The sequence below is a fragment of the Orbicella faveolata genome, unplaced genomic scaffold, assembly GCF_042242905.1.
Source record: "Orbicella faveolata isolate gen_17 unplaced genomic scaffold, um_ofav_v1 contig_46, whole genome shotgun sequence".
NCBI classification, from domain to species: Eukaryota; Metazoa; Cnidaria; class Anthozoa; order Scleractinia; family Merulinidae; genus Orbicella; species Orbicella faveolata.
This window is the reverse complement of record NW_028301576.1, coordinates 10,690,012-10,716,984: the sequence shown is the minus strand read 5'-3', so window position 1 is coordinate 10,716,984 and position 26,973 is coordinate 10,690,012. Positions and strand designations below refer to the sequence as shown.

At 38.8% G+C, this 26,973-nt stretch overlaps 2 protein-coding genes across 3 annotated transcripts in view; one reads left to right on the top strand and one right to left on the bottom strand.

Moving 5' to 3' along the window:
• Nucleotides 1-2,125: 2,125 nt before the first annotated feature.
• Nucleotides 2,126-16,198, bottom strand: LOC110047369 (WD repeat-containing protein 76-like). Of its 2 annotated transcripts, XM_089277941.1 has the most exons (16): nt 15,814-16,198; nt 14,331-14,387; nt 13,842-13,940; nt 13,477-13,547; nt 12,560-12,689; nt 11,711-11,800; nt 11,427-11,525; nt 10,269-10,324; nt 9,760-9,913; nt 9,442-9,600; nt 8,695-8,822; nt 7,951-8,055; nt 5,696-5,842; nt 4,973-5,029; nt 4,457-4,559; nt 2,126-3,110 (listed from the first exon to the last, which is right to left on the bottom strand). In XM_089277941.1, exons 1-16 carry the CDS (start codon nt 15,880-15,882, stop codon nt 2,955-2,957), a joined length of 1,680 nt encoding a protein of 559 aa, XP_089134067.1. In that variant the 5' UTR covers nt 15,883-16,198; the 3' UTR covers nt 2,126-2,954. The 2 variants fall into 2 exon arrangements, with proteins under 2 accessions (XP_089134067.1, XP_089134068.1); XM_089277942.1 differs by lacking the exon at nt 11,711-11,800 and having other exon boundaries at nt 15,814-16,196.
• A 59-nt stretch (nt 16,199-16,257) lies between these two features.
• The window catches only part of LOC110047368 (lipoxygenase homology domain-containing protein 1-like), a 42,789-nt gene continuing 32,073 nt past the window's right edge, over nt 16,258-26,973 (top strand). Inside the window, exons 1-11 of the mRNA XM_089278395.1 lie at nt 16,258-16,815; nt 17,264-17,547; nt 18,297-18,333; nt 18,837-18,898; nt 20,041-20,223; nt 20,495-20,669; nt 21,396-21,510; nt 22,120-22,200; nt 24,827-24,875; nt 25,591-25,726; nt 25,905-26,049. Coding sequence (XP_089134521.1) covers nt 16,686-16,815; nt 17,264-17,547; nt 18,297-18,333; nt 18,837-18,898; nt 20,041-20,223; nt 20,495-20,669; nt 21,396-21,510; nt 22,120-22,200; nt 24,827-24,875; nt 25,591-25,726; nt 25,905-26,049 — 1,397 coding nt within the window. The 5' untranslated portion in view covers nt 16,258-16,685. The remainder of the gene's footprint in view (nt 16,816-17,263; nt 17,548-18,296; nt 18,334-18,836; nt 18,899-20,040; nt 20,224-20,494; nt 20,670-21,395; nt 21,511-22,119; nt 22,201-24,826; nt 24,876-25,590; nt 25,727-25,904; nt 26,050-26,973) is intronic.

The following is a 26,973-nucleotide window of genomic DNA, read 5'->3' as shown; positions in this document are numbered from 1 at the left end:
TTCACAAATTCTAACTTTTAACTGTCTCAGGAGTCAAAATGTCTCAACTTTTTGCCTATTAGTACCTGAATTCATCGCTCACGGCCATTGAAGGCGCGGGTATCTTATGTTCCAAAAATACGCCTTCATCGTTTTACTTTCGCCGATTAAGTGGTTTGCTATTGAGTGTTGTAAAACCAGAAGCAAAGTAAACACTCCTGCCAATCAAAAACGACGCAAACAATCTAATTAACCAATCAGCACTCGAAGTAACTGCAGCTAGCTTGGCGTGAGTTTTTTTAAGCCAATAGTTTAGTGGAGTAATGCGAAGCGAACGTAAATGTGAATTACTTTCAACGCTCGAGTGAAAACTGCTCTATCCTTGTGCATTCTTAAGTTTGCGCAAAAAGGCCGTCATTTTGGGCAGGTCGCTACTCTCGCGAATGTTTTTACGTCATAAACCTTGGTCGGCAGAAAGATGATGTTTGAGTTCTGGTTGGATTTTTGTTTACTACGCCGACGAATGTTATAAGGATAGGCTGATTTAGGACGAAAAACAGAAAGAATCAAGGTCAAGGTGGCCTTATGCCTAAATAGATGGCTTAATAGATATTGTAGTTTGAAGATCGACGATTAAGCTTACAAAGTTTCCCGGCTTCTTCTGCACTAAATGTCGTATAAACCAACTTCTCCAGTCAGCTTTAGCAACCCGGGTCGTTTCTCGTGTGTTTGAATAATCGGAGGGACTATTTAGTGCTTAACAAGACAGACTTTGACAGCCATCAATTTGTGTTCACAGTGTTTAACCCTTTACCCCCTAGGCGAACGGCAGGTTTTCCCAAATCGGTAAATAAAGACACTCTGCCTGTGTACAATATGCCATTTGAAAGCCACTAATCAGCTCATTCAAGAGTTCACATCAGCAGCTATGAAGGAGGTAGACATTTTGAGAGAAATTGTTTGAAAATGCGAAAAATGAACGATTTCAAAAGGCAACCTTCTACTATATTAGGTATACCCCTAAACTATAGCTTATTTAGCAGCTCTTAGTGCATAGCTTCATATGAAACAAGTCTTGCATTCCATTTGCTCCCTAAAAAGGAACTAAAATCTTGTGGGGGTGGTCAACCATGTCTTAGATAGGAAGGAGTCACAATTTTAAGACTTCAATGGGCAGATCTTCTCAAGACAATTTTCGTGGCAAAAATTCATAGAAATCTATCAAATATTCACAAAGTTATGACTCTGTGTGCCAATTTGGCACTCTTGAGGAGTAAAGGGCTAAAAGTGAAATTTGACAAGTGCGATTTGACAACGGCGATCGGGAAAAATGATAGTCTCAATGTTGGCTTTATCGATTTTTAGCCGCATGAAAGAGAGAGCTGCGAGTCATGCTCAAATATAAAACTTGTTACCTATGTAGACCGTTTTAACTTTACTTTATTTAGTTTGTTTTGTTCGTCATTTCCGCCACTCCTTTTAGTTTCGAAATATGTGTTACGACATCCACCATTATAAAATATTGTAATTTAGTTTGGCTGATTAGATCTCCTGTGAGATCCAACGTTCAGTCAAACAGGATCTTTGTTCATGGCTTTGCAGTTTATTTAGTTTCCAAATGACTGATCTTTCTCAACGAGGAAAATTCAAGGCATATACCCGGTATCGAATATCACAAAAAGAAAAACATCCTAATATAAGAACACTAGAGACTATGATCTGATGAAGAACAAAATGCAAGGGTTGTACCGACTGTGGCCCGACTCTAAGCCGCTTCCAGGTCGCTTGCTCCCACTCCCTCCTCTCTGCTCTTATTGGATAAAATCCACGGTGGACGATGACGTCAAGAACTCGCTCTCGTACAAGCTCTATCAGATGCGGTGAAGGGGAAGTGAGTGCGAGCGACCTCAAGCCGTTTGGGAATTGGGCTAGGCTGTACTGTGTTTTGTTTTCCAAATTTTACTTGTAGTGTGGTCAGATATACGCCGTGAGAGGACCTATGGTCGTCGCTATCGCCTCTGAAAGGTCGCTCACAAGAGGTTCCGAAAAGAGTGATTTGACTGGTAAAAAATGGTATGTTGGGAAAGTGGTTAAGCACACTGTGAGTCTGTGAGGATAGACGGTATAAGCAACCACAAACAGAGGATTTTGTAATGATAACTTTACTGGTACTATAAAATGGCCGGCGATACAAGTAAACAGTTCAGGCGCACCTTGTGACGAAACGATATGTCACACAAACTGCTAGACCATAATGCTCTGCTGCGCTGTGGGATTTGGTTAGGGGCGGTGGCTTGGGCGAGAATTCATGCCGGGTGACATCAGAGACATTCATAGAAAACCGTGCCACACGCAACACCTCTTGGGCTATACCTACATTAACTCAACAAAACCAAATCAAGAACTCTGATTTCCCTGCATGCAAAATTCTTCCGCGAATTACTGATTTCCGAGTTGGAAAATAGACGGCGTTGTCCTGGTAATTAGAGCAACGCAAACGAAAAAAAAAAAAGAAAAGAAAACTCTCGCTCTGTAAGAGTTACCTTACACTTCCAAACTTCGAAATTAAAGGGAAATAATCGCTTACCGGCGAAGCAAGCAACAAAGAATATAATCGTTATTACACTCAACGTCTCTCAAGCTACTGCGTTACTGACAAGTATCTTTAAAGCTAGACCATCTGTACTTTTCCAGCATTCCTATTCCATGGCTCCAGCACTTCCTCTGTGTTTCATTCAACCCATTATTAAAAGGATTCGCATCAATCTGCTGTGGGCAACAGCGTTGTCTAATCGTAACGGCAATATAATATTAGACGTGGAATGGATTTCACTCTTCAACGGAACACGACAACCAATGAAGACTGGACAGCAGACTCTTGTTTCAAAGGTTTTGGTCTCCTTCGTTTGTACTTTTGATTAGATTAAAAAAAAAAAAAAAAAACTTGCGAAAACATTCGTACAGGCCATCCATGGTCACTCCGTCCACAGGTAAACCTTTCCACTTGAATTTCCTCCAGCCAGCATGTTCACCGAGGGATGAAACACATTGAGAGAGTTGACAGAATTAAGGTTCTCGTGAGTCAAGCGCATCAACGCGGTGCTCTTTTGCTCAGAAGAGAAAATATCAATCTGGTGATAAAGAAAATAAAAAAATTAAAAGATAATGGGTTGGTGACAAAAAGCTATTTGGAACCCATTCATATCCACAAGCTATATGATTAAAAATTATTGAACGAGGTTATGCAAAACAAGTGATTTGTCATTCGATCGGTGAGTTTGGTTTTCACAATTATTTTCTAGAAGCCCAACGCCAGAAGCGCGCGCGGCCTTGCTGAAGTAATTTGCAAGAAGCAAGCTTCTCCTTTGATGAGACGACTGAGCTGTTTTTCTTTCAAACGTTGCCAAAATACTTTGAGGACAGTTTTGCTTCCTTCTTTGTATACTCGCTGTACTTATGTCTAGTGGACATGTCAAATCGCTCTCTGAAAGACAGCTCTGCGAAAAGAACAGCCATTTTTCACAGAAGCGGTCACGACTTAGGACTACGCAAGAGCAGATCAGTTTGAAGTTCAGTTGATCAGGTAGCTGCTTGTACGCGGCTGTAGTCACGGAGACTTAGGCGCCGTCCAGACGGGTCTGGATATTTCTGAAAACGGAGATTTTTTCCCCCGTTTTCAAAACAATACACGTCCACACGTAGCGTATTCGAATCGTTTTCGCCCATCCACATGAAAATGCTAAAGCAAAAGAAATACGATAGCGACCTTTCCAGAGCATGCGCAGTGCGCCACCATTGTACTGGAATTGATCTATGACGTCATCGCATTCGAAAATATCCGTGTTTTTGGTGCCCAAAAACGCCGTTTACGTGTGGACGGAAGGCTAAAAACAGAGAAACAAAATATCCGTTTTCAAAAATATTCGGATACGTGTGGACAGGGCCTTAGTTAGTGTCAAAGTCTCTTGTTTTTGGTTTTTCAGTTATGCCGTGCACATTTGTTATTGAAATTAGTTTCGTCACTTATTTTTCGGTTACGTAACGTTTCATATTTTCGTGTACATTTTTCATCTATTGTTTCCATTGTTCTGTATAGCATCTTCGGCAGTTGACATTTTAGTTGTCGTTGTCCGTGTGTTTTAGTCGTCGTAGCCACTACCCAAATCTTGTAAGTTTCGTTGGTTCTTGCCTTATTTTCCGCTTGCTTTAATTATATTGCATCTTGTTTCATGTTCTGTATGTTTAGCTTGTTTTTATTTGCTTCAGCGAATCGCTGGTTTAAGTGCGAATAAACCTAGAGTGTGGAATTCTACGACAGCAGCTATGGCAGATTACGTGATGAGCTTTCAATATTACCAGGTAAGTAACCAAAATTGCATGGAATGGTGGTTTACGTTATAACTTTTAAACACTAGAATATGCTGCTAAAGAAATAAATCACAACACGAACATGTATAAACGACAACAACTTTCCAACCTGTCGTGGTCTTCTCATACTTCCAACAACTGCATATTTGTCATATTTCGGATCCCAGGTAGCACGAAAACTTGTCAGCCACCGACCAACGTGATTATCATGGCTAACAAAAAAACACACAAGAAAGAGAATCAGAGATTGGAAAGTAAAACGAATAAATTACACTAAAACGATTGGAGTCGAGTAATCAGTTTTACGCACATGCATGAGGAGTACATTGTCAGATAATGTGCCTTTGGTATTAACTCACAATATAATATCGCGCTGCAAGGCGTTGCGAAGCGTATAATTATTTAACTACGTGATAAGTAACAGCTTATTTTGATAACATCTGTCAGAATCTTAATGCAGAAATCATAACTTTCGAATTGTTTCAGCTCAATTGTTTCCTTGAATTTAGCCTTGCTTTATGATCAGGAAAAACAACTTCAAAACAAAACTGGAAAAAAAAAACAACAAACAAACAAACGACATACTATGTATGGAACAGAAGACAATTGATTGTGTTCATTTTACCTGAAGCAGCACCTGGCTGAAGTAGAAACCAATCCTGATGGGTCCAAATCATTAATGCTGAGGAAAGAAAGATCAGCTTCAGGGCAACCATTAAACGATAGGGTCACCTTTATTTCATTTTTGCCACAGCCAAGGGAAGGGAGAATACAGACATTAATGGAAAAGAACAGTTTTATTTGTGGTCTTAGGGCCTCCATAGACTAGACATTAACTTGTCGACAACTATTTGTTGTTGATAACTAAAATAATTAATGTTATCTCATTGGAGTGTTAGTTGTCGATGTCCAAGTCCAGTCAGCGAGACCTTGGGAACTAACGTTCACTACGCATGCTCAAAATACAATAAGCATACTCAAACCACTGACCACTGCCAACGCAGTTGCGACAGTTGTCGACAAGTAAAGCAATGATTCCCACACACGGGAAAACGGTGAAAACGACTTTTGTCGACTACTAAAGCATTTTTTTTTTCGAAAAGGGAAACTATGTACTTAGTTGTCGACAGCTCATCTCACGTACTACGTTTTTCATAATTGCCGTTAATATTTAGTTACCGTCTCGATGACAAATAGATGTCTAGTCTGTGGATGCCCTTAGCCTACGAGTTTCAAAGCGTTAATCCCCTAAGAGACATAGCAGATGCACAACATATTCTCCCAGTTAACATGAAAGGAAATATACGTGAATCCATGAGGAGAGTATACACTTTTATCCTACACTTACGTTACGTAATCATCCATGGATGTCACCAAGACTTGGCTGCCAGTTAAGGGAGAGAAATAAGCTGAGGTAGCAACACGGGTCCGCTGTAAGCTACTCAGCTTTGATTTCATGTTTTTTATATTGCGTATGTCCCAGAACGCTACTGACCTGTCAACGAAAAGACAGGAGAGTTAAAGGGGCGAGGAGTTTCTAATGGGGCTGGAGAAAAAAAATTATCCTACTTCAAATAAACTTAAGAAATTTAATTACTTTGTTGGACTAAAAGAAGTCCAGGTTCCTGCTTGGCAGGGGTCCTTGTAGGTGTTCTCGTTATGGGTTCGTTACTATGAACAATTTGAAACAGGATGCATCGTAATCGCGCGTTGATTAAATTATCTTTACTGTGAATTTTAGAATACTCGTTTAACCGTGGATAAATTTCTTTATTTCTAAATCTTTGTATTTCAGTTTTTAGGTAGAAGTAAGATTGATATAAATTTCTCTCTCTCTTTATTCGCAATGGTCTAAATACTGGTGTAAGTATTAATTTTGTGACGGTTTCGCCATTTCTGACATTTCTCATGGCTGAGTAGGTCTCGTACATTTAGTAGGGTTATTTCTATATTGTGTGTAATTAAGGTAATTCCCCTGAAATAAAACTGCCAATAGATTTTCGTTCAAACTTTGTCTACTGAATATTTATCATATGAGAACTTTAATTATAAAATAAAAAAGGGGGGTGCCCATGCTCGTTAGGGAGCTATGAGGCATTGAAAACGTCCTATTTTAGCATTATTTCATGCTTATTACAAGAACGCATCCCGAGTTATTGTAAAATCTTTGTGAGCCCAGACTCATGAAAACATGCCTCAAACTACAATCAATACTTGTGTCGGACACAAATAAACTTTTTAAGTTTGATTTTGACAGACAGCTGAATCCTTGTTAAAATATTGGAACCAAATTGTTTGCCACGGCTACCAAACTGCAAAGTAAAAAAGACTACACTGCAGCTGCTATATTCCTAATTTATTCAATTTTCAGCAACAGAAATCAGATCAATCTTTTCTCACGCAAAGCTTTTTTTTTTTTTTCTTTTTTTTTTTTTTTATTATTATTAATTATCTATTTTTTACAGCACGCATACTTACATTATTAATTACAAAAAACTACGTATAAAACTACAACAATACAGCTACTTACGCTAATTACAACTTGCTCTAATTACAATGCTTGACGAAACAACAGTATTATTTAAACCGCTTACGTTACACTACTTTTTAATCGCGGACAATTACTACAAACTTTTACTACGGTTACTAGAACTAGTGAAAACTGCAAAAAAAAAAAATGACAAAAAAGCGACAATTTACAGTATATTTAGCTATATTTACAGTTTAACTTCTCACGCAAAGCTAATGATTAGTTGATTAAAATGAATGGAAAGAACATTGGGGTTAGTGAGCTATAGCCATTTTTCAACTGACAGAGCTCAATATCAAGGCAAATCCTCCATGTTTTCAATGTGTGCGTGCACGAGCGCGGGCTAGTGACGCCATAAATTATGCGCAGTAAGGATGCGCAATGCAAACGGAGATGCAAAATGTGACGAATCGCCTTAAGGTGGCTCCCTATAGTTCTACGATCGCACGCGCGCTGAGGACGAATGTAATCTGCGCGCGCTCGAAGGAAAACGTCAGTGTTTTTCGATATTTTATTACGTCAACATGAGCACAACAAGCAAAACTGACAGTGAATTTTCTCGCGCTTCCTTCGGTGAAATTCTGTAAAACTTGGCAGATTGGTAGTAAATATTTTACTTTAGTCGGAGCTCGTTTTTCAGGGAAATCTAGAAGACCAGCTTTTTCGCAGCAGTAAAGACGTAAATGTGCAAAAATCGGAAAACCTGCCTTTACAAACCCTATTGTTTTCGTGTTTAAAATTCGTGTCCCGCAGGAAGCAATATGCTGTGAAAATTTTGGAAGATTTCACCGAAGGAAGTTTAAGAAAATCGCAAGTAAAGCCATAAAAATGTACAAAAACATATTTGTTTGAGCATTTCTGATTCAAGACTAAAACCAATAATTTTAACAGAGATGATAGTAAAACACTATTTAATCATTGCTTATTACATGTAATTAGTTTGAGAGGACTGGGTGTAAATACGAATGCAAAAACGACATTCAAAACATAACACTTGCGCGCGCAACGCCACAAATGATTACCCTATGGAGCCACCTTAAACATTCAAACCTTAAAATCTCGGTCTAACTTACCCATCACTACAGGATGTGAGGAAAAGATTGCGGTTCAACGGATGGACATCGATGCACTTGATCACTTTGTCATGAAGGCAATAACTCTGCTCTGCTATGGCGTTGCTGAAGTAGATTTAAAGCCACTTAACGTTAGTTGGAGTGAAAGTCATGAGACTACACAACTAACGAAGAGAACTCATACGAAAGTAACCCTGTCTTAGACTTGATTGCATAACAACAAGAAATGGCCCATGGGGAAAACTGGTATCACTGGTTGATTTAGGGAGTCTTAGCAATGACGACGGCGACGCCAAGGACGAGGCCTTGTTAAAAAAAGGATTTATATTTTACCCTCGAGTGTCGCAACTATGTAGATCTGTTCAGTACGCCTGTCGGTCTAAAAACCTGCTCACGCTAAATATGTGATGACAGCGTTCAATTCCAAAGAAAGACACGAAAATTAGCCATTGCGCTACAAGTTCTCCAAAATACGTACGACTTTGTCATTTCAAGCCGTTGTTTTGCAGAGGACGGCAAACAAATGTACAAAGATTCAAAACGCAGGGGCAGAAACATTGTTCTGCTCATTAAACCTTTTGTTTGGTGACGTTCCCGTTGCCGTCGCCGTCGTGGTTTGCTAAAACTTCCTAATCTCTTGCCCGACGACAGGCCTCTTTCTGAGCGCTGCTTACACGTAGTTATCATCACTTTCAAATAACCAACAAATGCTTACGAGGATCGCATAGGGACAGCAAATCTTACCGTTTAGTTCTTGTGTCAACTACCAAGACATAGCCAGTGTCAATTGCTGCTAATATCGTACTGCTGCTCGGTGAGCCAAAGGCAAAGTACATGAATCGTGAATAGTCATCTTCATCAAATGAATAAACCTAAAATCAATTTGACATTCCTCAATTTAGTATCCATCAAGTGTTTATCACTGTTGAACTAGCATTTTGACGCTGGGATACCATCACGGCAACTCCTCACTTAGCTTTACAATAATCATATAGCAGACTTTAAAGGGAGCTACGTCAGTGTTTGCTCATTTTGAAAAGTTTAGTAAATTTGTCAAGTTCGTCAGAAATCCGTGTCAATCTTCTCCATCCTTGATCATTCTTGTTCCTTTATGGTTTACTGTTATCAATTTGGTGCTTTTCTATCTTGGTAAACTATTATTTTCAGGTTTCCTTCGGTTCAATGGTAATTCAGCATGTGGCCAAAATAACTCAAAATACCGACACTGAGCCCCCCTGAATGCATGGAGATACATGTACACAGGATGACGTTGTTCTTAATCTTTTAAGAAGTACCGTTATTAAGAACTGAAAGCCATACATTGAGCTAATAAAGGAACCATCCTCGAGGAGCATAACCAGCCAGCAATTGCAGTTAGAAGAAATTGCCAATGTATTGGAAATAATTTGCGCGGGGAGTCCAGATGGATGTTATTAAGATTAGAAGTAATGATCGCGTTTCATGTTCTGCAGATATTACAAGTACATGTACCTCCTGGAAAGTAGCCGACTTGAAATCACAGCACCTCAAAGTTCCATCATAACTACATGTTAAGAGCTTTCCACAGTTGTCAGGGTCAAATGACATGCAGTTGATAGGGCGAGAGTGTGGCTCGTAAAGGTATACACCGTCATCACCTTTTGTGGAGTCCTGAAACAAAAGGCATACTATTACCTCAATATGATAAACGGTCTCCTAGACAAAATTAGATCTTAGGCAACTCAGAAACTTAATATACCACAACAAAGTAGCCTTAGTTTAATCTGTCATGATATATTTATTTAAAATTCACAAAAAATGCTCTCTCACCACATCCCAAATACCAAGGTTGCCCCACTTATCCCCAGCTACCACAAGCGTTTTATATTTAGCAGGGTGAAATGCCATGGAGAAAATTCTATGTGGAACAAGTTTAGCTATGTGACCTTCTTTGATTTTCAGGCTTCCCAAGCACTTTTTGTAGCTGAAAATTAAAAAAAAGAAAAGAAAATCATAATTCACTTTGAAATCCAGTGGATCTAATGTTCATGAACTTTCCAAGTCAGTCAAATAGGATGCAGAACAAAAAAGAGAAATATTCTTACAGTCATACATATACACTTCTCCCACAAGTAGACATTTAATGTCCTTATCAGAACTCTCGTGGTATGCAAGGTTGACCGTGTTATTACCGATCTTTAGGTATTCTTTCATTGGTGATGTATTATTTAATGGAATCAACATTATAGAATGTCCTCAGTTCTCCTCTTGCATTTTGAAGGGAGTTTCAGTATCACTACAATGCCGCCATTATTATTAACTTATACCAAATAACCTACCTTTCAACATTCACATCTTTTACAGTATCTTCTCCGTTTTCTTTGGCCTTGTGCAACTTAATAAAAGAGAGAAAATACAAATCAACAGGATTTAATATCATAGGGAAGGGACATTCCAGCGGGTACATCAATCAGACTAAGGTAATGACACTGTCTAATGTTATGGGACATGTGCAATCTTTTGCAACCACAATTGCAGCTTGGCTAGAAATGGCAGCAGGAATGCCCCTCACTAGAACGAACCCACCAAATCTTTGCTTTAAAGGAGAATGATGATTGACAGGGAAGGACAAGTCAAGACAAGTCAAGTCCCCCGTCTATGTATCAGTATCAATCAGACTGTCTGGACTTGTTTATGTGCCAGTTACCTTTCAGCGTCTGAGGAAAAAATGTTCCTACAGATCTGATGTGTTGAGTGTACCTAACTGTTGGTGATGTAAACACAGAAGGACACTGAATGTTGCTCTGTTTAGAATAGATGCATCTCTTTGAAAAGACCACAGATAGGGGGACTGGCCCTGAGAAGGTTCAGGGCCAGGCAAGAAATGTCCAACACCATAGAGTATTATGTCAAGGTCTTCTTTCATGTTCTTGTACTATGAGGGCACTTCTATAACATGGTTTTGAACAGTTCCAAGGAGACAAACACAACACAAATTGCATTATATACTTAGCCAAGGGACTCTATAACTCAAGTACCTTTCCTGCCCACAGCTGGCTAACTTCTACCCAGCGACAGTGTCATATGGCAATTAATAGGTTATCACAGCCTAGCATTTGGCAGACCAGAGCAAAATTGCTTTATGACCACACAGTTTACATTACATCGGTTTTGAGCTCCTTTTATCTTGCTTTTCTTGGATTTTGCACTTTGAGACACAATTTCAGTGAATTGTTATAACTGATGTCCAAGGGCCCTGGAATGCACTACATTGTATTTGAGAAAGCAGCTTGGTTGACTGACTAGTAGCCAAGGTTGTTACGTCCCAGTCAGTCCAGTACCTAGAGAGCACCAGCCAAACCCCATTCCCCTCACGGCTGGGATGCCAATTCAGCTGTGCTCCAAGAGTTGTGCCATCTGATCCTAGTCTATAACTGATATTTCTCTTTTTGATTTCTGCTACAAGTTATGATATAATCTATAATCTTTGTACATACTATGTTAGCCAGGACTGTTAGTTCATCAACAAACTCTTGTGCATGTGTTTCTTCAACATTATTACAAGGCTTCATTTCCAAAGGGCCCAGCTTTCGTGGCTAGGAGATAAAAAGATACAGTTTTTACTAATTAGTTTCATTTAATCTGCATTGAATCAATTTTTTCAGAATCCTTAGAATACATTACAGCTCTCTTTGTGTACTGCATTGACCAAAAGAACTCATTCAAGAATTATTTTTGTTATCCACTGTTTGACAATTGATTGCTTCAAGGTCTTACTTACACTTTCAGTGAATGTTTGGGATGCTACAACTGAGCTAATACGCTTTAATCCAACTGCCTTTACTGGGCGTGGAAAGTAACGAAAGGTTCTCTAAATAAGGAAGGTCAAATGAAATTTATATCAGGGAGAGGAATTATAACTTTCAAAGTGGATAACAAATCAGAGTATAGCATTTAGAGAGAACACTTACTACTTGATGGTGAGGTCAGTACAACTATACATGTACATATGGCTAAATATTGCCAGTGGTTGCGAATAGTAATGATAATAGTTCCGTGGAGCAGCCACTGGCCATCAGAATTGTTTTAGCACTTTACCTAAGAGTACTTGCATGCATAACAGTGAGCACGAGGTCAAGCATGTCAAACAAAGAATGATGTTGTGTTTATGTTGAAGGGAATTAAACTCATCTTACTTGGTCTAGCCATTCTGAATACTGAATACCAAACAGAACAAGTATTTAAAAAGTGCTTGAAGGTGGCAGATTTCCTTCCAAAAAAAGTAATCTGTTAGCTTGTATGCATAGTATAGAAATTTCGCTTAAAAATATCCAGTAAGATATTCCAAAACTGTTGAATTTCTTAAATGTCAGAACCCATTCCATGGAAAATTCTGGGAAGAAAATACGTGTACAGGAAGCTATGGGAATTCCCTGGAAGACATTTGCCAAAATTTAGGTCCACAATATTGTACATGTACCTTGTGAGGTTGTTGAAGTTTGAGAAAATTGTCCATTCCTGTTCATTCAACAGCTAAAAATGCTGCTCCATTTGCCACTGAAAATTTCTGTGTTTTTGTTTGCTTGGAAAGGGTCCCTTAAAGTTTATAGCAGCTTTTCTTATTACTCACATGTTCATCGACAGGCTGAGATATTTCAAGTGGTTGATCAGGAAGTGCAATACCATTAGGATCTTTATTACGCAGACGAAGTGACTGACGTGTGGGAAGTAATGGTCCAACCTTAGAGCTCTTCTTGGGTCTGTAATCAAAAGACATCTACATTTATCTGGGTGAAATGATAAATTCTTTCCAAATACTTAGATGAGAAAGTAAGTACCAATTTTTTTGGCAAAATTCTTTTTGTTATTCTGACAGGACTCACAAGCATCCTGAAGGTTTTCACATTGGCTTGGTGCAATAATTAAGAGTTTGCCAATAATTGATTTCTACTATAAGCAACACCACAAAAATCTCTTCTCATTACTTGAAAGGTTCATTTCTTCAACTCTCAGATATGGGTGATGACTGTAAGAGCACTTGAGGCCTTGGTTTGTGGCAGCTGATCTTCATGAAGGAGGAAAACATGATTTCACTAACTGTTCTCCATTTGCACACTAATGCAAATTGTTGTAGAAGCAAACTGTGTTTGCAAACTGCCAAAATAAGTTCTGAGTTTTTCAGAAACAATTTGCTACTGTGAAAAAATGTGAATCTGCAAATAAATGAGGAAACTTTTTGGCAAGCAATACACTCCAGAACAATGTGTGGGAGCTAATACAGGCCTTGAAAGTGAGAAAGAGATAAATAGTATTACGTAGAACACTAATTAATATGCAATTGGAGAGTTAACGTGTACTAAAGGCGACTAAAATTTTGGAGACATGCCGTCGAGTGTTGTTGATTGATACATATAAGTCGGTCAACATTTGGCCACATATCGGTCAAGACTAGAGTATCCATTGAGATGTCGATTGAAGGTCGACATTTGACCATAGATGCCTTTAGCACACATAATCCAAAAAAGTTAGAGAAGTACATGTAATTACCTTGACAGGCCCCTTTCCTTGACTTTTGTAGTGCCAGAACTTGACATAGCCATATTCAGATCAAGCTTTGCCTAAAAGGGAGTAGGGAGTAGAGAAAATGTTTTTCAGAGGTATGAATTTGTAGGAAGGATGTTCATGTAACTGGTGATTTCTTTGTTTATGGTGACTTAAAGCTGCAATTTTGTGGTTTCTGACTGAAATTCTAGCATCCATGTAATGGGTTACATTGAAATTAATGCAAATGAGAAATCTAACTGGGAAAAAGGCTATCATGATATATGTACATATTAATGCATGAGCACCATATTCACTGTAAAGACTTCAAAAAATTACCCTAGGTCACAGGTAAAATTCATGGTCAGTACCTGACTTAAGTTGAGGCCTGCAAAATATTCATTGTTGCGTCTGATATTCTCTTGGCGCATTCTCTCATATTCTGACATCTCCCTTCTCCCATGAGCTCTCTGTGATAAGCCATAAAAACAAGGTACAAAATACCTGTTTAATTCATTTGGATGACACGCATTACACATGTTGTTATTATCCCCTGAAGTCCCTCCATGTGCACCTCGGCAGATAAGATCAACAGCCACTAAATGAGTTTGGGTATCTTTATTAAACAGAACAAGAGGGACTGAGGAGTCAACAGGATCCCCCACGAGAGAGGGTGAATCAAACAACTATGAAACAAGTGAATGAGATTAATAACAATCAAATGAAGAAATGTCAAAATCATCATCGAGCATGGCAAGGGCCCCAGGGCTAATTTAAATAATTGGAAAAAGAATTTTGTTAAAACAAAGGTCGCAAAGCGGTGGCAAATATCGGCTTTCTACAAGTAGTATCTATGCTACCTCCTTGAAGTCTGACTCTCCCATCTTGATAGCATTACTGTTTTGTGTTGAAGATTCCTAGGGGAAAAACCACATAAAATTAACCACATAACAAAATTAATATAATTAGTCACTTCATGAGTTAAAGAGAGGACCCCAGACTTACGAGTCAAATGAGTCTATTCATGAGTCAGCAAGTCACCAGTCAAACTACACTCTGGTACCTAAATAGCACTCTACAGTAGTCAGCATAAATTGTGCTTTGGTTAGGCTAAATGGATCATGTGCTCTAAAGGCATCCCTGGTCAAGTGTTGATTGATACCCTTGATCGATAACCTCGATTGATACCCTCAATCAACATCTAAATCCATACTTAATCGACATCCTGATCGATACTTGGTCAACATCCTGATCGATACTTGGTCGACACTTGATGGACACTTGATCAACAGATGGTCGATAATTGGCATGTATCGATCAAAAATTAATATTGACTGTTGACCAAGATGTTGATAGAGTGTCGATCAAGTGTCAACTGAGGTGTTGATGGAGTGTTGATTGAGGGTATCGATTGAAGGTATTGATCAAAACTCCACCACGGATGCCTTTGGTACACATGATCCAGCTAAATAGCATTCTTGTAAGCCTAACAACCCCAATAGCATTTGCTTAAGTCTAAATAGTTCCTTGGATAGCCTGAACAGTGCACTGGGTTTGCTGCAGGGTCCAGGCTTGTCCCTTGGACAAGTAGTAACTTAGCCTGTGCCGGACTCCACCCTCCACACTTCTGCCCTTCTGGAAAGAAAAAATCGGAGAGATGCAGAGAGGGTGGCTGTGACACAGGCTAGCTGTAACTACAATCCACTAAATCAAAAATCATTCTCACTAAACCTCCAAAATATCTTTTATAAGCACTGCTGAACCACTCCCCCGTGGCTTGTGGTTCCACAGCCACTTTGACAATGTTGTGACGCAATTTATCATCAATAAGAGGACAGACGCATAAAAAACTGACGTCAATTTGTTAAATGTAGATGTAGATGTAGACTATAACAAGTCAAATCTGTACGAAATTTCTAGAACAGCTTTCAAATTGATATAAACTTAAGTAAGGGTTATCTCAGTACGGGCGCAAGTAACAGAGGTGTAAAATTTATGGTGAAGGCGGTCATTTCAGCAATGAATCAACAAAGTACTTCACGCACACGCACACAAAGAAAGCTTATATTGTTAAAGTTAGAACGGCGCCTTTCGTATGCAGCCTTCGAACGCAAATGTATTTTCGCGTGTTGTTTTTAACGAGTGATTGAGAGTAAAAACTCTTAACGAGGCTTAGCAATTCTAAATATGATAACCTGGGTCGGCAAATAAACTTAAGCTTAAGCTTAGTATAAAGCTTATAAATCACTCGTTGTAAGGATCACTGGTGATAAAGATCTATTCAGTCACTTGAACAATTCTCCTTCTGACAACAGGATAACCCGCGATTGCATTCAACATTACCACTTTTAGCTTCTTCGTATTCGATGTTGAGGATTCTGATAAACCAGGATCACGTCTTGTCTTCGGCATGTTGATCGGTGATTCTCAAGGGTACATGTAAATCATTACACAACAGACCTACATCCAGTGGTTCAGCAACTGATTTTTCGCGCCAATTTTGGTGAAATTAGTGTTCACTGTGTCACTCCTGTCAGACCCCTGGTAATGTTATTCACCGACATCCATATCATCCAGCACTGGAGAAAAATTAGTTGAATTTTTCTCCCAGAAAGTACTCTCCAAATACTATAGGAAATACGATTTGAATTAGTTGTTCAAAATTACAGTTTTCAGACGCAGTTTAAGTGGATAATGAAAGCAGTTACTCAGGGGTAGTACCTCAGGGTGATTTGTGCCGATAATCAGAGGAGTAGGAGGCCTGGTTGCTAATTTCGCTTTGGAAACGGAGTAACATGGGAGTAAGAGTCCGTTGCTGTGTCCTTATGCAAATGTTTTTCGAGCCAACACGTTAATGTTAAATGTTAATGTTTTATAAACGTAGCTTTCTATTCTATTTTCTCAGTGAAGTTGTCTTGGAATAGAGAACGACTTCTACACAAAGGAGTGACATGAAATTTTGGGAAATGAAACTCTCGATCATTGCTTGAAGTGATGATACACTCTTGGAGTTTTCGATTTTCAGTCATTCATGACTAACAGCGAATTGCATTTGTGTGGATACAAATACCCAAGTTGATGGTTTTCAAGAAAGTTATGTGACTCATTGGCGTTAAAGTAACTTCGATGTCCCAACAACAACCACGAACACACGGTCAGTCGGTTGGTTCTCCAAATTCACTCTGAAATTGACTGAAACGCAGCTAGCAGACGAAATGCAAAGCTCAGAGGCCGTGAAGGGCGTTTTGCAGGATACTCATTTGTTATCTACAGCAGGCCTTGGTCGGCCAGAACCTACAAGAAATACTCGAACAACAACAGGACAGCGACCAAGACCTGTATCGGGTAGGAACAGTATTCTAACATCTGTTTATTTATAATTAACTTAATCAAGCCTACAGAATCCTGTGTGTATTTAAAGCTTACTGTTGAAATATCGCTTACTTAGCAGTTGTAGGAAAGAAGTACATGTACATGTATGCTGCTACATGTAGTGTAAATCTTATTTGCTTATGGAAAACATTGAACCTACAGTTAACATCCAGTTACATTAATTTCTGATCTATTCATGACTTTTACCTAAGTTGCTAACTATTGTACAGTTAGGCTCAAGGGCATTCTTGAGTTTTAAACAACACGAAAGAAGTGCTACTGAGTGAAAACTTTTGGTACTGAGCAGTACTTTCTCTAGATAGTATACATGTAACTTTTCAGTGATTAGAAAATATATTTTTTTCAGTTATAAGGGAGAGGAAAAAATATTAAATCACTAAAATGTCACTCTTATTGACAGCACCACCTAGTCAACAACCTCGCTGGAGATATCCAAACTCACCTGAGCCTAAAAAAGCCAGAAAGTTTTATGTGAGTCTTAACCACACACCATTTGAGAGTAGAACAAGTAAGAAGGCACCCTTTGCTCCAAGAGCAACAATTGGAGGGAGTACCACACTGCGAGGACAAGATTTTTCGCCAGCTACTTACAATTCTCTAAGTGATCCTCATTTGAATCCATATTTTGCAAGAAAGTTTGGGAAAAGTGCATCTTTGAGAGAGACAGGACTGTCAAGAACAAAGGTACTCGAACAGTTGATTGTAACCAGCCTGTGATTAGCATGAAATAATATTAAAAAAACAGTGTCTTGGCTGATACATACAGTTGTGTTTTAAACATGTAAGTGTGGCTGGGAGCTTGCCATAAAGTTTCTTTGTTATCTTGCAATTGAAAGAAAAACTGCCAAAAGTGGTGAATGTAAAGAAACACAGTTACATACAGTATATAATCCTCTTCATGCCTAAGTGGAACATAATGCATTTGCCAATGCGGTCCAATGCTGGATCTGGCTCCAGGTATCACCAACCTCTCTCAGTTCTTTTTCTACTGATCTTCTCCACATCAGTTTCGGTTGTCCTTCATTTGAATATTACCAGAATGGCAATTTTGATTGTCAGTTTTTAGGTCTACAGACAATATGACATTGACCAATTATTGGTCAATTATCTTGACCAAGGATGTGGCAGAAACTAAAGTTCTTGATCACGAGTTATTGCAGAATACAAATGTTGTATGTAGATTTCATGACTTAAGATTGCATATAGAGATCCTTTCTCAAAACATTTCAGACAAACGGTAAACATTTCAAAACACTGTTTGTCTGAAATGTTCTGAGAAAGGATCTTTTCTTAATTTGCAGATAACCAACATTTGACTTTTTAAGCTTTGCCTCTTGACTTGGCACTACAGTTTACATCAGTGTTCTGTCATTATATGTAGCTAAGGACTTGTCTAAACTCATCATTCCACATGTGACTTCTATTGTTTTCAGGGACGAAAGAGTAGCAGTGGAAAGAAAAAGAAAAAAGGTTAAAACATGATATAATATCTTTAAGCTCTTGATCAATTAGCCACTGTGTTCCCCAAAGGAATACAAGATGGAATGTTTTCTTAAGAAGGATTTCCTTTGAAAAGACAGACTGACTGAGGAAAAAAAACAGTACAAATTGATAATTTCTAACAATTGTTATAAGAGCTAGGAATGAAAACGCCCTGCTATTTTTAAATATATGTTATTCGCCAGCTGGAAGGTCTCTACAGTGAAAAATGGTGACGAAGGTCTCGAAAATGTTGCCCGAGGCTAGCAACGGTAGCATTTTCAAGCCAGAGGTCACAGGTTTTCATTGAACAGACCGACCCTAGGCCAGTAAATACAGTATCATTGTTGACTTTTTCCATATACATGTGGTGTTACTGTGACTGTGGTCAGAGATAGGAAAATCCTGGACTGTGCTCAGAACCAATCAGATTGCAGGATTCATTACTGTGCCCTCTTGGAAAAAAATAAAGAAATGTAAATTGTTGTCTACAGGAGTTGTGTACAAAGTTATAGTGAAAACAGGAGCTAAGAAGAATGGGGGCACAGATGCAAAGGTATATAATCATAAGCTTAAAGTTTTAGTGTTTTCTTTCCTTCTTTTCTTATTTATATAAGTGCTGGAAACATTATCTCTTAATAATGTGTGCGCAGTGTAAACTGACATTGCAAGCTATTACTGTCAAACCTTGATTATCCAGACTCATTGGGACTAGACAAAATGGTCTGGATAATCGAAAATATGAATATTAGTGAAGAACAAAACTGTTTAAATGAAGTAACATTTAATTGTGAAACAACACTTTTACAAATCGCTTGGAAAACAATATGGTCTACTGTGCATCTTGAACCACTCAACTTTGAGCCAATCAGAACTCATTCGAACATTCTTCATTAGTTACGACACTTTAAAAGCAAAACAAACTCGCTTTTGACTGCACTTTTCAATGCTATAGTTTTAAAAAGAATATTGCTACAGATCTTGATCATGACTAATAAATATTCATAACAAAACTGGGACTACAGAAAAAGTCCAGATAATTGAGAAATCCGGATAATCGAGGTACGGATAATGAAGTTTCGACTGTACAGTGTGTATGGGTTGTAAATTCAGCCCGGGTACAACAAAAAAATGCTTATTAAAGAGCTAGTGGTGCGCTGATCATTGATGATAATCAAAAATTGATTTACAACTTTAACCCACGTGATAATCGATTATTCTTACATTTCTTCTCATCCTGGGGATGACAATCAAAGTAAATTTAGGCTTTACAAGCCCAACACTATGATGGTATCGCAGTTTTGTGCAGGGTACAGCAGCTCTACTTTTCCTTGTAAGGTTAAGTCTGCATACGGGCCAAGTGGCCCACCAGGCTGGAGCTTATCCTGGTTTCTATAGCATGAAGTGACTAGGAGTATTTGTACTCCTCCCTGGATGGGATGCTAGTTCATCGGAGGGTTACCCCTCAGCATTAAGTTTGCCGGTACCCATTTATACACCTGGGTGGAGAGATGCACTGTGAGAATAAAGTGTCTTGCCCAAGAACACAATGCAATGTCCCTGGCCAGGGCTTGAACCTGGATCGCTTGTTCAGGAGCCACCGTGGAGCCAGCAGAGCCACCGTGCCTCCCACACTTTTACATATGTCTTAGTTTATTGATTATGGTATTGTTTGATATTATTAATTTTCCTTTTTAGGTTTTTGCTGAATTTCGTGGGACAACAGGCAAATTTACCAGACAACTCACACACCAAATGGATCCAGCAGTACCATCAGCCTTTATTGCCACACTGCCTCCTTTCCAGTTCCACTCTGGAAGCACTGAGCACTTTACTATCAGAGGGCTGGATGTAGGGGAGCTTATCCAACTCATTATTCAGGTAATTACATGTATGTATGTTACAGGGCTAGAATTAGTAGCTCACAACAAGCTGTTATGGCTGGCAATTGCTACAGAGATGAGTGGTAACTTTAAGTTTAAAAGAGTTTGAAGGACCAAAACTACATGTGGGGAGGAGGGTTGTGTGCATTTGAAATTATGACTTCTACATTGGCTGTGCACAACCATGTACATGTATTAAGTTTACTGACAGTTCTGTGTGATGCATGTACGTTGCAGTGTCTTAAGTCTAAATTTTTTGTTCCCTGCAGCATGATGGGAGAGAACGCAAGCAGGGGTGGTTCCTTGATGAGATACAAGTGACAAATCCTTGCAAACCACAAACATGGACGTTCCCTTGCTACCAGTGGCTGTCACTGTATGAAAGTGATTGTCAAGTGCGACGGAGTCTGAAACCTCTGGTTCATAAAAAGGCTGAAAAAGTTGGTACGTCCTGCGTAAACTATGTACAGTTGTACATGTTAGGTTCATACACTACATGTACATGTTCATGTAAATCTTGTGCCCAAAGTTTCTTTTGATGTTGTACAAACCACTGAGACTGATTAATCAACTGGTACATACGGTATATGCGTGTAGAGATAACTATATACATTTTTTTGTTTTGTATAATCTTGTGGTGTGTTGCATGTAATATATAATGTGTTGTGTTGATAATTTGGAAAATTATGATCTTTTTATGTCCCTTGGGGGCAGACTCCCATATAAAAAGGACAGGGATGCTAGTTGGAAATTTTGAATAGAACCCCTAAGAGGTATCAAGATCCTGTTTTGTGGGTGTGGCTTGAATTCTTTTCACCTCTTAGAGATACCAATTCTAAGACAACACATTATCCCTTGTCATTTTTTTCATCTTAATACCCTAACAGGTATTGCAAAAGCTCCCGCTGTGGACCTTTTGAGGCTGAACGCCCCAAGAGGTACCGAAACCACATTTTTTAACCCTTAAAAGGTATAATGAGCACCCCTGTCCTTTCTGTATGGGAGTTCGCTCATTGGTGTACATGTACGTCATTCTGAGTGAACACAAATTGTAGCTACAATGTACAGGTACATGTATGATTCTGATGATCTGAATGTAAGATCAAGTTTTATCTTGAATAATATAAATGCATGGTAGCTGCCATTCTCAGTCATGTTTGTATTTGACAGTTTATGTGATAGAAGTGTACACTGGTGACAAGGCAGGTGCAGGAACAGATGCTCATGTGTTTGCTACTTTGTATGGCAAGAGAGGACAGGCTCCTAAAACGCAGCTCATCAGCAGGTGTGGTGGCAAATCTATAAAGAGTAGCAACCAACTGGCATAGACACCACAAACTACAGTACTTTATTTAGTGTGATTGTCTGGGTGAGGGTCGTTCTGAAAAGGACTGCTGTTGGTGACTGACATTTCGACAACCTGAGCAGAAGTCATCTTCAGAGTCAAGTGAATAGTGTTTGTCAGTTGATGGTGCCTTGATAGTATTGGCAGTAAGACTCATGCAAAGTTTGTCAGTAGTCATTGGTCGGTTTCGATCTGTCTATTGTTAGTCAAATTAAGTCGCCCTGTTAGAGGTCCATCTGTTGGTTTTGTTTATGCCGTGAATAAGTTGTTTCAACTTTGTAAGGTGCTGCTACATGTAGTTGTTGACATCTGTTACTTAAGAGGCATTTGTTCTTTGTTTGTGTAGCTGCTTTCCAGAGTCAGTTGTTGAAAATAGTTTGTACTGTAGGTTAAACATTGAGCAGAGTCTCAGTCAATGCTTTCTTTTGTCAGTTGACGATCACATTGCTGTACATCATCAACTGAAAAACCAATAACTGTCAACCAATGCACACCTACATGTACAAGGTTTCCCAACCTAGTTAATTTGTCCAATTTTGCAATCCACAGGACTGATGATGCATTTGAGCGGAATAAAAAAGATGTGTTCAAGATTAAGACAACTGACCTTGGTCCTCTGAAAAAATTGATGTGAGAACTTAAAATTATTGTTACCTACAGTCTAGTTATGAAAATATAAAATGTACTACATGTATGCACATTCCAGTTATTATAAATAATGCAGTGACCCTGAGCTTTTACTGTGTTCCTGTGCAAGACGCTTTACTCTAACTTTGCCTCTCTGCACCCGGTTGTACATGTACACTGTACAGTACATTGTATAGAGGTAATTGGGTACTGGTGAACTTACCAGATGTAACCTTGCAATGGCTAGACCAGCATGCTACATAACATCCTAAGATTGGGACGCCAGGGGTTGGTGGTTAGTAGTGAAATGCTTTTTGTCACTTATACGTGCAATGCGTTGACACTGTACATGCACAGAAATAGATCAATAATATTTGTCAATGATTTGTTTTATTAAGCTTCAACCCCAGCCCATTGCAAAGCAAAAACTGACTTTTAAGTACCAGAACCCTAACTGACTCTCTGGCATTGTCAAAACATAGGCACGCAAGGCGTGCAAGAGTTATTTTTTTGTGAACTATAAGTCTCGGAGATAGGAGCATTCATGGAACTGTTTACAGTAATGATTTGGTTGATTTGACAAGTTTTTTTGGTTGCGATGTACAGCAAGAAAGAAACTGCGAGTTTATGATGTACATACGATGTTACATCGGTAATGGTAAGATAACTAAATAGTAAGCCATAAAATGTTTGACTGAACAAACTACAGTAATCTGACACGTCTCCAGATTAATGTAGATACCATCTTATTTTCTAACAGGCAATTTTATTCGTTCTTTGATACAACCCACACTGTGATTGGTCTGACACGCGCACATGCATAACTCCCTCACTCATCGATCATGTAGCCCTTCCCCGGGGAAGGACTACGTGATCTTATATGGACTATATAGGTCTGTACGGCACCGAAGGGTATGGTTTTTCAGCCGTTTTGGTCATAAATAGGGTATCGATTTTAGCTGATTTTGGCCATTTTGGTCATAAATAGGGTACGGTTTTGCACTCTAGCCTTGATATGGGTATGCTTTAAGAAGAAGCCACTTTTTCATCATTATCGAAAAGAAAATCAACAAAAGCCCTTCACAAATTTATATGTTTGCGGTAATTTAACATTGGTTTGAACTAGGGAGCTAATTATAATGCAGGTCTGAAACAGGGTTTTGATTTGAGGGTCAGGTTGTAAATAGGGTTTCGAATTTTTGGTCAGGTCATAAATAGGGTAAGGAATATCGCAGATTTTGGTCATAAACAGGGTAAGGGTTTTGGGAAGCGGGCCGCACACCCCCAACCAATTTTTCCGGGAGTACCCCCTCGGGAAGCCTTCCAGTCCCCAAGAGGAGTTTTTGCTCAAAAATACTCAAGTTACACAACGCAACAACACAACTTCACCGAAAATAGAAAGAAAGAGAAAAAAACCTCTGACACGTTGAAAGTCTGATTTAATTAAATTGCACTTTAACTTGGTGCCACACAGTCTTCAAAGAACATTTGAACAGTTTTCATACTTTTTACCTTTAAAAATAGCGGACTGGAAAGAATGTCATAAAATGCCCATCAAATAAAAATATTAAACTGCTACTGCAGAGACATAATAACACTCTAGAAAGGAAAGCTTCTTTTTTGTTTAATATCCTGGGAACAATAGCCGATAACTTGTAAGCTCTAATTGAATTTACTCCCATATGAAAAACAAAAGTGTGGAGTTACCATTTGTAACTAAAAATAGCAAACATCTCGTGGGAACAAGTCGCGACGATTCGTCAGCTCTAATTGAATTTACTACCTTGTGAAAAACAAGAGTGTCAAATTACCCATTGTAACTAAAAAATAAAAATATCTCGTTATATTTGCATGCAATAAGAACAAAACAATCGTTACCTGCACTTACTATTGTAAACGTTAGAACTGCTTCAAATCTAAATAGTCTCGTCTCCTCTAAAACATGTCCTAAGAACTAGAACCGACGATTCGTGAAAACAAAAGTATCAAGTTACCCTTTGTAATAAAAAATAAAAATAACTCGTGCCATTTGCCTACTACTCATGAACTGCTTCAAAACTCAAGACTCATCTCGTTCATAACTAGCCACCATTACACTGAAAATTATGCACTCTAAAACAACCCAATGTACGTATGTAACTGTCACACTCCCCTCCAAACCGGACTAAAAATCACAAACCGGCAACATACACGTCACTCTTTATTTTTCAATTACCAAAGTCCTTGTGTTTATACATACCTTGTGTTTCTCACGAATCATTTACCTTTACAACAAGAAATTTGATTGGCTGTTCATAGTAGATCCAATCTGATTGGTGTGACATACATACATCTCTCACTCACTCACTCACTCACTCACTCACCCATTGACCCGTCCATAACATACCCGACGCGCCAACTAAGAGGTATTTTTTTTACAAAAAAATAACTCAAAAACAGCCCCAGTGCTGGGCAAAGTGGAAAGGTTGTATATCTAGTGGAATTGAGATTGGATAATAGGGCATACGTGGAAACGTTAAGGGATTTCTATTAAGAATTTCAAATACCATCAAGAATTTGAAATACATATACATGCAGAACAATGATGAGTGTTGTTTAAACTAGTGTTTCTTTTTTTTTTTTACTTTAGTGTGGAGCATGATAATTTTGGTTTTTCAGCTGGATGGTTTCTAGACAAGGTACATGTATTATAATTGCCTTATGGATAGTTAAGTTTTAAGCTTATTTTAATTGAAACTTTCATTCAAACTGTTTTAGCTTAATGGAAATAAAAGGAATAGGTCAAAATAACCTGCAAGTACTAAATGTTTCCTGGACATTTGAGTGTGGCCATTTTAACCAGGATAAGGTACATGTACAATAGTAAGAGTGTACTGTGATGGCCCAATGGTTAGCATGCTGGACTCTTCATCAAGTAATTTGTGCTAGATCCCTGGTCAGGGTCACCATGTTGTGTTCTTGGGCAAGACACTTCACTCTCACAGTGCCTCTCCTTATAATTACGTAGGTGTACAAATGGGTACCAGCAAATATACTCATGTACTTGGGGGTAGCCTTGTGAAGCACTAGTTAACATCCTATCCAGGAAGGGGTGGGGGCGGGGGGAGGAGTAGATTGAAATACTCCTGGTTGCTTCATGCTATAGAAGCCAGGACAGCTCCGGCAGTACAGTGTATGGACCACTTGGCCCGATGTAGACTTACCTTACGTAAGTTAGTAAGTGTCTAGTGTCTTTCCTCTAAGAATACCCCATGCCCAGTTTTCTGTAGTAAGTGTGAACTAATTTAGTTAACCTTCTAAGAATGATGTGTTGGTAACCTTCCTAGAATTCACATGGTTATGTATACATGTTACTCTACAACTGTTTTTTTTTTTCACCAATTATTATTTCAGATAATTGTGTATTGCCGTGAGAAAGAGGAACGTAAATTCTACTTTCCATGCAATCAATGGCTAGCTAAGGACGAAGGAGATGGGCAGATAGTGAGGCAGCTGACGGCATCAACTGATTCTTCAGCTGCATTTCAAGGTAACTAACAACCCTTAATCATTTTGGTCTTAGATACATCATCAGCTGGACAAGAGTTGAGAATATGGACAGTGTTTAGAGAATTCTCTTGATTTACATACAATATGTACATGTAAGCTTATAATTATGTGTACATTGTTGATCGCACATGATTACATTTTTGTCTTCTTGTCTCCAGGCCACCAGTACCTTGTGCACACCTTCACTGGTGACAAGAGAGGAGCTGGAACTGATGCTAATGTCGTCATTACCATATTCGGGGAAGAGGGTGACTCAGGAGAGAAGAAGTTAGATAATGCCAGAAATAACTTTGAACGTGGAAAGTATGTACTAACTTTTGTGTCAAGTATATCATATAGTGGGACACCAGGCAAGTGACGTGTATGTTTTGTAGTACAGTGTACTGGGTATTTTTGAACCAATTATGCATCTTAACAGTGCACAGTTGGTTCATCTATCATAACTATGTTGTATGTCGGAGATTCAGAATTCTCAAATGAAGCCCTGTTATTATGGGTGGAAGTTTTCCTTTTACTGTTTATCAAACATTGTAGAGGGGAAATTCAAGAGAGGCATACCCAGAGGGGCATGGAGGAGGGCAGTGAAAAAGGGACAAAAGGGGGATAGTTTTTCATTTTGAGGGTTTTCAAAATAAGCTGGCGTCTGACGCAACTCACCTGTTACTTCAAGCATTTGCGCCGGGTACTTTCTGCATCAAGTTTGTTAATTAAGATGCATTTTTGTTTCACCAGCGTTTTCTTTCTTAGGAAATAACTGAAGAGAATGCATTTCAAGGCACACAGATTTCAAAAATTTTCCAGAGCCAGCACCCCCTCCCTTATCAGACGGGGTAACTCATTAAGGCATTCTTTGATTCCCAACATGCACATGGCCACTTTTTTCACAATCCAATAGTGCTCTGGCTACTTCAAGATTTCCTCCTGCTGCTTTATTTCAAATCAAAAACCCTGCATTCTTAGGTTAGGGCAGTAGTGGTGGCAGCAGAGAGAGAATCTTAAAGGACTGAAAATTAATGTCCCTCTATTCAGGAGTTTCATTAAGGGCCGGAAAGCAGGCAAATTGACTGGCCACGGGGACAATTTCACCCCCCTCATTTGACTATGTAGAGAAAAAAGTTGTTATAAAGAAATTCAGTTCAAAAAGTTTTGCCCACCTGGGAAAACCATTTGCCCTTCTACTGAAAACATTAATGAAACTCCTGCCTATTCTTCAGAGAGGTAAAGGAT

Excerpts from the sequence above, each read along its gene's own strand:
- LOC110047369 (XM_089277941.1), bottom strand. The coding sequence starts at position 15,882 with ATGCCGAAGACAAGACGTGATCCTGGTTTATCAGAATCCTCAACATCG. Across the intron at positions 10,325-11,426 it reads TAACAGTCCTGGCTAACATA|TTGCACAAGGCCAAAGAAAA; the intron begins GTATGTACAAAG and ends TCTTTTATTAAG. Across the intron at positions 3,111-4,456 it reads GTATGAGAAGACCACGACAG|ATTGATATTTTCTCTTCTGA; the intron begins GTTGGAAAGTTG and ends CTTTATCACCAG.